Genomic DNA, 12074 nt, shown 5'->3' with positions numbered 1-12074 from the left:
CTTCCCTTCCCTTCCCTTCCCTTCTCTTCCCTTCCCATCACCCCTCCCCTCCCTCCCCTCCTTTCCTTTCCTTTCCTTTCCTCTCCTTCCCTTCCCCTCTCTTCCCTTCTCTTCCCCTCCTCCTTCCCTTCCCTCCCCTCCCCTTCCCTTCTCTTCCCTTCCCTTCCCTTCCTCTCTGTGCTTTGTTTGTTCCACCCAAATACATTTTTCTGCATCTTTCTGTCACCCCATCCATAGTTATGAATGAACAAAGAGGGCAGATATTGAACCAAGAGAGAGGAACTCTTTCAAACAGATCAAATTTGGTCTGCAGATGAAAAAGGAAGAAAGGGGAACAATTTTATTTCAGAGGTTAAGAAAAGAATTATGAGAAAGTCTCTTGGGAAAGAATGGTCTTCAGGGGCCTGATGAGTGATAGTTTGGAAGCAGGAGGGAAAACCATCTGGCCAACAGCTGAAACCACACTTTCATTTGTGTTAAGTGGAGAATGTCAGTTTGTTGGACACTGCTGCCCTCTTGGGCAAAGCTGGTAGAAGGGAGCCATCAGGCTAAAGATACCTTCATTATTGAATTAAATTAATTGAATATTTATTTCACCAAGTGTGATTAGATACACCAGGAATTTGTCTCTGGTGCAAAGCTCTCAGTGTGCATGCAAACCTATTATTGTAATTTACTCGTGGAGAATCTACAATGGTTTCATATCAGGGGGAGTCTCTTCCAAGCTTCTTGTCCCACCCACATTCCTGCTTCAGTTCTAGGACCATTTACCTATGGACCATTTACCATGGCCATCTCACCACGGCCATCTCATCATAGCCATCTTGCCGCAGCCAACTCATTACAGCTAATTTGTTGCACTACAACTCACTGTGAAACAAGAGTTATACTAAAATTTAAGAAATGGTAGAATGAAATCTTTTTAAAGAAGGGATGAAGAAAGAGGGACAAAATAAAATGTGAATGAGAAAAATTAAAATATTTTTTTTAAATAATTAGATTAAATTGTTAAATTGTCCCATGTTGACTTGGCCCATGGCAAGTTGGCTATGGTGAGTTGGCTAGTTGTCCCATCAATTCTGCTGCAGGCTGAACTGCCTTTTATCTGACCATTCCATTAGTTGTGTCTCATTGGCCAACATCTCAGCAGGATTGGATTCCTTTACAACTTGAATGAGAAACTGGCAGGAAATCCTCGAATTGCAGATCAAGCTACAAAGCTGAAAGAAAACAAATCTCAAAAAGCGAAAGGAGCAAACCACATCAATGTTCCATATCACTAAGAATCAAGATCAACAGAAGTTTATTTTTTTCTCAGCCAGGAGACCCATGAGATTTGGGAAATATAAATCTCCTGATTGGAAACTAAGTCACTGAATGATAGGGATGTAAATCACATTGAGTGAACCAAGAAACAGGAACTGTTTCAAACATCAAGGCAATTTGTTTCACTAGCTAATGAATGATTAATGAATGGGAAGAGAAAAGGTTAAATAGCAGAGCATTGCATCTCTTAATCCTTGTCTATGACAGTTATGTTGTAGAAGACAGTTCTTGAGAAAACTGCAAATAGAAGAAAAGAATCAAAAGAAAGAGAAAAGAAAGAAGCAAATAGCATGCAGAATTCCTCTGAATATGAGTTTTTCATACTTCCTCATTATTCATTGTGGGAGTCATCAGCAGACAAAGTTGTTCGGCTTTGGAGGGATGAGGCATAGGATATACTCCACTTACTTCCATCCCAGTCTATTTGGCCCACCCATTCCAATCCTTTTCCTGGAGCCTGGTGGATCCACTCCCAGTATACATTCTTGATGGATTAACCCATCACTTTGCAAGGTAATCTGAAGGATCCTCCAGGGTTCACTCTTCCTGGCCCAGATTCCACAAGTTGGATGGAGGAATGGACATCTAAATAAATGACAAAGCAAGAATAAGTAAATAACTCTGCTTTTGCTTTATCTCATTGTTCAGGTCCATCTGGATGATATTCACACACAGGAGCTACTACTAAGCAAAGAAGAAGAATGGCAAGATCCATTGGACAGTAATGAAAGCTCATTTTCTTTAGACCAATGCACCTGAGCGATGCTCATTTGTGTGTTTGTGATTATTTAAAGGAGAAACACCACAGTGATCTCATTTGCATCTGGGTTTCATGGGAAGATTAAACCAGTTTACAAGAAAGGAAGGCTAAGTCTATCAATTAGTCCTGGACCAGAAGTTGGAATTTGACTATGGTTTCACATCTACAACACCAACTATTTCCCCTGATTTAATTAAGATAAATGTATGAAAACATTACTAAATTAAGGGCTAAGAAATATGGGTGGTGAATTGAGAGAGAGGGGGGAGACTATAGAGAGAACTATAGCCCAACCTACCAAAATTGTAACTGTAAAAGATAGACTAGAAATAAAAATTAAAATAAGCAAGAAAATGGTTAGAGAACACTTGTATGACCTTGAAAAATATAAATCACCATGACCTGATGGATTATATCCCAGAGTTCTGAAGGAGCTGGCAGATGTTATCTCAGAACCATTGTACATTATCTTTCAAAAATCCTGGAACACTGGGGAACTACCTGAGGATTGGAAAAGAGCTGATGTGGTTCCCATCTTCAAAAAAGGGGGAAAAAACCAGAGTCAGAAAACTACAGATCAATCAGCCTAACATCAAAACCTGGGAAGATACTGGAGAATAATAATAATAGTAGTAATAATAATAATAATAATAATAATAATAATAATAATAATAATAATAATAATAATAATAATAATAATAATAATAATAATATAATAATAATAACAACAACAACAACAACAACAACAAATGCCAAATCCAGTCTGAACATCTGGCTGACTGTGCGATGAGCCATAATAATAATAATAATAATAATAATAATAATAATAATAATAATAATAATAATAATAATAATAATAATAATAATAATAATAATAATAATAATAGTGCCTGGAGACAGCAGAATAGATGAGAAAGAACTGGAGAAGATAACAAAATACAAAGACCTACAAATAGAAATAGAAAGACTGGGAAAAGCAAGCAAGGGTAGTACCAATAGTAATAGGCACCTTGGGTGCAATCCCAAAACAACTGGAGCACCACTTGAACACCATTGGCATTGACAAATTCGTCATTAGTCAATTGCAAAAGGCGGCCTTACTAGGAACTGCTTCCATCTGTAATACCATCAAACATCCACTCAGGTCCTTGGTAAGGACTCGATAGGTAGACAAAAATGCCAAATCCAGTCTAAACATCTGGCTGACTGTGCAATGACCAATAATAATAATAATAATAATAATAATAATAATAATAATAATAATAATAATAATAATAATAATAATAATAATAATAATAATAACAGATCTGTGAACATCTAGAAACAAATAACATTATAACTAATAGCCAGGACAGGTTTGTTAAAAACAGATCATGTCAAACCAATCTTATTTCATTCTTTGACAAGTGACTAAATTAGTAGAGCTGCGAAATGCTGTGGACATAGTATAATTAGCAAGGCATTCAACAACCTACTTCTTGGAAAATTAGAAAAATGTGGGATAGGCAGCTTCACTACCAGATGGATTTGTAACTGGCTGACAAACTATACTTAATGAGTAGTCCTTAATGATACTACATCTACATGGAGGAAAGTAAGCAGTGGGGAACCACAAGGCTCCATCTTAGGCCTGGTACTCTTTAATATATTCATAAATGACAGATGAGGGAATAGAAGGTGAACTCATCAAATTTGCAGATGACACTAAGAGGGCAGAAATAGCCAACACCCCAGAAGACAAGCTCAGGATCCAAAAAGTTCTTGACAGATTTGAACACTAGGCCCTATCCAACAAAATGACTTTCAGTGTGGAGAAAAACAAAGATGTACTTTTAGGCAGGAAAAATCAAGGGTACAAGTACAGATTAGGTGAGACCTGGCTCAAAAACAGTACCTGTGAGAGGCACCTAAGAGTCCTAGTCCAGGGCTTTTCAATCTTTTCACAGATTACTAAATTAAGGGCTAAGAAATATGTATGGGGAACTGAGAGGGATAGGGTCAGGAATGAGTAGATTGAGCAAATATCAAAATGAATTAAGTATGAAATTGAAATGTGGTTTCATTATATTTAGAAAAGAAAGAGGATCTTTCCTATAGATTGAAAGGATGAAGATTGATGTACAGAATGAAGACACAAAGAGAGAATCTGAATTAATGAAGCTGTTTTTTATTAGAGAAGAAATTTGCAGAACTGCTGGGTGAAATAGGCAGTTTTGCTTGGCTTTAGATTCACTTCCTCTCACTGTGTAACTCTTGCAGAGTAATAGACTGCTGTGTCCTCTGGTTTGAGGCTGTTCATTTGCAGATACACCTGGCTTTTGGCATCTTCCCTGGAGATGGTGAAGCGTCCCTTCACTTTGTCAGAGTAGTAAATATTTGAAGACCATAAAAAAGCCACCCATTCCAGTCCTTTCCCTGGAGCCTGTCTCACCCAGACCATCTCATAGATTCTGAAGGTGAATCCAGAGGCTTGGCAGGAGAGACGAAGGGACTCTTCAGGTCTTCTCACATCCCCTCCAGACTCCGCTATCTGAACCTCAGATTGGACACCTAGAAAGAAAAGTTGTTTAATAAGACCTCTTGCAGGGAAACACAAGAAACTGGGGAATAATCCCTCTCTTTGGAGGGGAAAATAATAATACCTATGAGGACAACTAACAAGGACAGGAGGTTTAGCCAGAGTGCCATTTTTGGTTGCTGAAAATCTTGGTGAATTCTTACTGAAGGGAAAACATTCAGAGAAGCACTCAACCTTTGAGATGTTGAGTGGAGCAGAAGAACAGGAAGATATGGTTCCTTTCAACAGGAAGCTGTCACTGAATTTACATAGCCCTCAGGATAAAAGAGATACACACTGCTTTGAGTTTCTAGAGTGCCTTCATCCTCCATTGCAGACATGCTGAAAATAGCCCTAATGTCAAATAAAGTATATTCATTTTAATCCTTAAGAAACATGTAAAGCAACAGCTTGATTTTGTCAGAAGGAAAATTGTATCCCAAAGACTCAATGTGCTGCATCATTTGGGGAATTATATTGCTGGTAGAGAACTGATTATCTAGTTCTGTGTATGATGGAGATGAGAATCAAATCTAGTCAAACTATTTCCCACATTTGCAAGGAAAGAAATAGTCAAAACTGAATTCCATATTTTAGACAGAGTCCCCTAAGTGAGAATCTATTAAGGACACACTTTCATACCTTGTAGCAATTTTTTTAGATACTTCTCAAAATATGTTTATTGTTGTAGTTTGTAATCCATGGCATCTTTTACTTTATCCATCTTTCTCTCTCTCTCATGCTTTAAATTTATTTTTTTATATATAGAAGCAAAGAACATGATTTACACTTTTTTATTTGCTCTGCCCTCCCAATCTGGGGGACAACCAGCTTTTTTTCCTGATCTGACCAATAGTGTAGAGCCAATTCCAATATACAGAGGAATTCCGTAGTTCATTCTATGCCAAGACAAAGATTGGCATAGGTTGAAATCAGCACATTAAATTCCCCTTGGAAGATAATCGGCAGTCATGGCATGGTCTGCAAAATTGGTGTGATATGTGCCCACTGGGAAGCACTTCAGAATTTTCTGGAGTTAGCAAACAAGGAAAGAATTAAAACATTCAAAACAGACACTCCCTTCCCAATACTCAGTTCCAGCCTGTCCAGCAGAATATGACAGTTGATAACTATTTTGTGGTTGTGGTTGTTTCCACTGCTTGGAAACATTTTTCCTTTCCTTCCAATTCCCTTCCAATTCCTTTCCAATTTGCTTCCAATTTCCTTTCCTTTCCTTCCCTTCCCTGTCCTTCCCTTCCTCAGCATTGGCAAACTCTGAAGGATGATTCATCAAAACACTGCTAGGTGTGTTCCATGCAATATTTTTTCATGTTTCTATCATACCCATCTGTACTTATGAATAAATAAAGAGGGCAAGGAGTCACCGAAGAGAGAGGAACTGTTTCAAACATATCATGCTTTGTCTTCAAGTGAAAAAGGAAGAAAGAGAGATAAATTTATCTCTGAGTTAAAAATAAATAAATAAAGAATTATGAGAAAGTCTCTTGGGAAAAGATGGTCTCCAGAGACCTATTAAGTAATAATTCAGAAGCAGCAGAGGAAACCATCTGGAACCACACTTTCATTTGTGTTAAGTGGAGAATGTCAATTTGTTGGATGTTGCTTCCCTCTTGTGCAATGCAGGCAGAAGGGAGCCATCAGGCTCATTATAAAAGTAAGAAACTAGGGCTTGGGACAATCTTTCTGCTCTCCAGGAGTTCTCCAGAGTTTCCAGGCTGAATAGAATGAGCTCAATAGCCCCAGCTCAGGAAATAAATAAATAAAAATAAAATATGATATATTTATTGACTTGGAATCAGTCTCCAGAAAGTTTCATTATGAAAATATTTAACATATCCATTTAATTGGCAATAGTGTAAAATATACATTATAAGCACTTTTTTTCTTTAGAACTAGCAGAAACTCATATTCTCAGATGTAATGTGAAGTTCAGCCTGGATGAAACAGCTATCAGTGAAGTAGAATTCTGTACAGGGACTGATCAGATTCTTTCCATTCTTACCATCTCATATTCGTATTGCCCTGGCTTGAAAACCAATATACATCTGGATATACTGAGGAGGAATGAAAAAAGGTTTACCTGACTCTTAGGACTTAGATAAATTTATGATAACATTACTAAATTAAGAGCCAAGAAATATAGGTGGTGAAATGAAAGCGTTAGGGTCAGGAATAAGTAGAATGAATAAATATCATCCTGGATTGAATATGAAATTGAAATGTGGTGTTCACTACATGAACAAAAAGAGGCTTGTACCTATGGATTGAAGGGATGAAGGTTGGTGTACAGAATGAAGACATGAAGGGAAAATCTGAATTAATGAAGCTGTTTTTTCTTAGAAAAGAAATTTGCAGAACCACTGGGTGAAATAGGCAGTTTTTGCTTGGCTTCACATATATTTCCTCTCACTGTGTCTCCAGCACAGTAATAGATGGCTGTGTCCTCTGGTTTGAGGCTGTTCATTTGCAGATACAGCTGGCTTTTGGCATCATCCCTGGAGATGGTGAAGCGTCCCTTCACTTTGTCAGAGTAGTAAATATTTGAAGACCATATATAAGCAACCCATTCCAGTCCTTTCCCTGGAGCCTGTCTCACCCAGACCATCTCATAGCTTCTGAAGGTGAATCCAGAACCTTGGCAGGAGAGATGGAGGGACTCTCCAGGTCTTCTCACATCCCCTCCAGACTCCACTAACTGAATCTCAGATTGGACAGCTAGAAAGAAAGGGTTGTTTAATAAGACCTCCTGCAGGGAAACCTAAGAAACTGAGGAATAATCCCTCTCTTTGGAGGGGAAATTAATACCTCTGAGGACAAGTAACAAGGACATGAGGTTTAGCCAGAGTGCCATTTTTGGTTGCTGAAAACCTTGGTGAATTCTTACTGATGGGAAAACATTCAGTCAGGCACTCAACCTTTGAGATGTTGAGTGGAGCAGGAGAACAGAAAGATATGGTCCCTTTTAACAGGAAGCTGTCACTGAATTTACATAGCCCTCAGGATAAAAGAGATACACATTGCTTTGAATTTCCAGAGTGTCTTCATCCTCCACTGTAGACATGACTGACAATGTCCCAACATCAGTTGAAGTATATTTATTTTAATCCATATGTGAGCATCTATTAAGGATACACCTTCTTAACTTATAGCAATATTTTAGATACTTCTCAAAATATGATTATTGTTGTAGTTTGTAATGCATGGCATCTGTTACTTTATCCATCTCTCTCTCTCATGCTTCAAATTTATTTTTTTTATACAAGTATAGAAGCAAAAAACATGATTTACTCTTTTGTATTTCCTCTGCCCTCCCCAATATGGGGGACAACCAGCTTTTTCCCCCTTACCTAATCAATAGTGTAGATCCAGTTCCAATGGACAGAGGAATTATTTAGCTCACTCTGGGCCAAGCCAAAGGTTTGCATAGGATGAAATAAGCACATTAAATTGCTCTTGGAATCAGAAGTCATTGCATAGTCTGCAAAATTTATTTAATATGTGCCCACTGGAAGGCTATCAGGATTATTAGGAGTTAGCCACTGAGGAAAGAATTGAACCATTCAAAACAGACCTTCCAAACCTAGTTCGACAGACTGTCCAGCAGAATATGACAGTTGATATCTATTTTATGTTTGTTGTTGTTTCCACTGCTTTCACAACATTCTTTCTTTCCTTCCAATTCCCTTCCGATTCCTTTCCGATTCCTTTCCGATTCCCTTCCCTTCCCTTTCTCAGCATTAGCAGTCTATGAGTGACGATTCACCAATACACTGCTAGGTTTCTTCCATGCATTTTTTTTTCATGTTTCTATCATACCCATCTGTAGATAAGAATAAATAAAAGAGGACAAGCAGTGAACAAAGAGAGAGGAATAGTTTCAAACATATCAAACTTGGTCTGCAAATGAAAAAGGAAGAAAGGGAAGCAATTTTATCTCAGAGCTAAAAATATGTCACTGAGTCAGCAGAAGTCAGGGACTTCATTGTCAAATATAATTCATTGCGGGAGTCATCGGCTGTCAAGGTTGTTTGATATTGGAGAGATGAGGCATAGGATGTACTCCAGCTATCACCATCCCACACAATCCTGCTTTTGTTTTAACTCATTGTTCAGGTCTACCTGGAACATAAAGCAAAGCAGGAAAGAAGATGAAGAATGGCAAAATCCAATGGATAGTGAGAAATACAACCTTTCCTTTAGGCCAATCAGAGCATTGGGTCTGTGAAGCTCTTTTGTGTGTTTGTGATTATTTAAAGGAGGAACATCTCAGTGATTCATTGGCATCTGAGTTTCAGGGCGGAGATAAAACCAGTTTATAAGAAAGGTAGGTTAAGTCGATCAATTTGTCCCAGCTCAGAAGTTAGACATTGACTTTGGTTTTCAACACCAAACTGTTTTTTCCTGATTTAATTTAGATAAATTTATGATAACATTACTAAATTAAGGGCTAGGAAATATGGGTGAAGAGAGGCAGGGGGTCAGGAATTAGTAGATTGAACAAATATCAAGCTGGATTGAGTATAAAATTGAAATGTGGCCTTTATTACATTAAAAAAACAAGAGGATCATTCCTGTAGACTGAATGGATCCTATAGACAGAATGGATCAGAGTAGTGAATATATGAAGACCATATACATGCCACCCTTTCCAGTCCTTTCCCTGGAGCCTGTGAGGAGAACTAACAAGGACATGAGGTTTAGACAGAGTGACATTTTTGCTTGCTCAAAGGTTTTGAGGATTTTTAATGATGGGAAAACATTCAGACAAGCGCTCAGCTTTTGAGCTGTTCACTGCAGCAGGCAAGCAGGATGAGAGCAACAGGAAGCTGTCACTGGTGGTGAAATGACAGGGAGAGGATCAAGAATGAGTAGATTGGGTAAATATTAAACTGGATTGACTATGAAATTGAAGTGTGGTGCTCAATACATGAACTAAAAAGAGGCTCATTTCTATAGACCGAATGGATGAAGGTTGAAGTGCAGAATAAACACATGAAAGGAGAATCTGAATTAATAAAGTGGTTTTTTATTAGAAAAGAAATTTTCAGAGCTGCTGTGTGAAATGGGCAGTTTTTGCGTGGCTTCACATATAGCTTCTCTCACTGTGTCTCTCACACAGTAATAGACTGCTGTGTCTTCAGCTTTGAGGCTGTTCATTTGCAAATACAGCTGGCTTTTGGCATTGTCCCTGGAGATGGTGAAGCGTCCCTTAACTTTGTCAGGGTAGTAAATAGTAGCAGAATCATAGCGTATCCTTGCCACCCATTCCAGGCCTTTCCCTGGAGCCTGTCTCACCCAGCTCATCCAGGAGCTGCTGAAGGTGAATCCAGAGGCTTGGCAGGAGAGACGGAGGGACTCTCCAGGTCTTCTCACATCCCCTCCAGTTTCCACCAACTGCACCTCAGATTGGGCACCTAGAAAGAAAGGTTGTTTAATAAGACTTCCTGCAGGTAAGCCCAAGAACCTGAGGAATGGCCACTATTTTTGAAGGGGAAAATAATACCTCCGAGGACAACTAACAAGAACATGATGTTTAGCCAGAGTGCCATTTTTGCTCGCTCAAAAGTGTGAAGGATTCTTACTGATGGAAAAATATTCAGACAAGCACTCAACCTTTAAGTTTTCGAGTGCAGCAGGAGAGCAAGATGATATGGTTCCTTTGAACAGGAAGCTGTCACTGAATTTACATAATCCTCAGGATAAAAGAGCCACATGCAGCTTTGACCTTCTAGATTGCCTTCATCCTACATTGTAGACATGCTGAAAATGACCTAACATGAGTTAAAAATATTTATTTTAATCTTTAAGAAACATGAAAAGCAACAGGTTGATTTTCTCAGAAGGAAAGTCATATCTTGAACAATCACCGTAATGCATTATTTGAGTATTTCGGTAATATTAAAGCTGGTAGAGAACTGATTGCCTAGTTCTCTGCATGATGGAGATGTACATCACATTTAGTGGAACTAATTCCCACAGTTGCAACTAAAGAAATTCAGTCAAAACTGAAATCCATATGTTATCCAGAGTCCCCTAAGTGAGCATCTATCAAGAATACACTTTCTTACCTTTTGTAGCAATTTTTCAGATACTTCTCAAAATATGGTTATTGTTGTACTTTTGTATTCTGTAGCATCTATTAATTTTTCCATCCATCTCAGGCTTCAAATTTATTTTTTTTATACAAATATGGAAGCGAAAAACATGGCTTACACTATTGTATTTGCTCTGCCATCGCCAATATGGGGCACAACCAGTATTCAGTATTGTAGAGCCAATTCCAATGGACAGATGAATACTTTAGTTAACTCTGTGCCAAGCCAAAAGTTTGTGTAGGTTGAAATCAGGACATTAAATTGCCCTTGGAAGGTAATCAGAAGTCATGGCATGGTCTGTAAAATTTGTATAATATGTACCCACTGGAAGCATATCAGTATTATTAGGAGTTAGCCACCGAGGAAAGAATTGAACCATTCCAAACAGACCTCCCAAGACATAGTTCCACAGACTGTCCAGCAGAATATGACAGTTGATCACTTCTTTGTGTTTGTTGTTGTTTCCACTGGTCTGCAAATGAAAAAAAGAAGAAAGTGGAGCAATTTTATCTCAGAGCTAAAAAAGGGAATTATGAGAAAGTCTCTTGGGAAAGGATGGTCTCCAGAGACCTATTGAATGACAATTCGGAAGCAGAAGAGAAAACCATCTGGCTAACAGATGAAACCACACTTTCATTTGGGTTAAGTGGAGAATGTTAATTTGTTAGACACTGCTGCCCTCTCGTGCAAAGCAGATGGAAGGCTACCATCAGGCTCATTATATAGGTAAGAAAATAGAGCTTGGGATAATATTTCTGATCTCCAGGAGTTCTCCAGATTTTCCAGGCTGAATACAATGGGCTCAATAACTCCATCTCAAGAAATAAATAAAAATAAAATATATAGATTGTATTAATTCTCTTGGTATCAGTCTCCACAAAGGTTTGTTAATATATCCATTTAATTGGTAATAATGTGAAATATACATTATTTCCACTTGTTTTCTTAGATCTAGCAGATACTCGTATGGTGTAATGTGTAGTTCAGCCCTGATGAAACTGCTATTAGTGAAGTAGAATTCTGTACTTTCTGTACTGACTGATCTGATTCTTTCCATTCGTACCATATGACACCCATACTGATATCCTTTGAAAACCAATACACACCTGGGTATATGAAGGAGGAATGGGAAGTGAGAAGGTTAAATGACTCATAGGACTTGCAATCAACCCAACTACCAGGGATCTGTATCTCTTAATCCCTGTCCACAACAATGATGTTGCAGCTAACTCTTGAGAAACCTGTGTAAATAGGAAAAAAGAAAGAGAAAAGAAAATAGATGCAAATAACAAGCTATGCGCTGTTCTGAATATGA

The 12074-nt window shown here is 38.1% G+C and overlaps 1 protein-coding gene and 1 gene segment (V, D, J or C); both read right to left on the bottom strand.

Moving 5' to 3' along the window:
- Positions 1-1073: 1073 nt before the first annotated feature.
- Positions 1074-4774, bottom strand: LOC107296525. The segment is given in 4 exon segments: positions 1074-1220; positions 3376-3403; positions 4330-4636; positions 4729-4774. Coding segments are annotated over 4 exon segments (528 nt in total).
- A 111-nt stretch (positions 4775-4885) lies between these two features.
- LOC107296524 overlaps positions 4886-12074 on the bottom strand; it is an 8597-nt gene continuing 1408 nt past the window's right edge. Inside the window, exons 3-8 of the mRNA XM_029286090.1 lie at positions 11686-11865; positions 10168-10277; positions 9768-10078; positions 8481-8484; positions 6667-6718; positions 4886-4997 (exon numbers count right to left, since the gene is read on the bottom strand). Coding sequence (XP_029141923.1) covers positions 4886-4997; positions 6667-6718; positions 8481-8484; positions 9768-10078; positions 10168-10277; positions 11686-11865 — 769 coding nt within the window. The remainder of the gene's footprint in view (positions 4998-6666; positions 6719-8480; positions 8485-9767; positions 10079-10167; positions 10278-11685; positions 11866-12074) is intronic.

This window comes from Protobothrops mucrosquamatus, unplaced genomic scaffold (genome assembly GCF_001527695.2).
Source record: "Protobothrops mucrosquamatus isolate PMUCROS unplaced genomic scaffold, P.Mucros_1.0 scaffold2854, whole genome shotgun sequence".
Lineage (NCBI taxonomy): Eukaryota > Metazoa > Chordata > Lepidosauria > Squamata > Viperidae > Protobothrops > Protobothrops mucrosquamatus.
The sequence above is the reverse complement of the archived record's forward strand: the minus strand, read 5'-3'. Positions and strand labels throughout refer to the sequence as shown.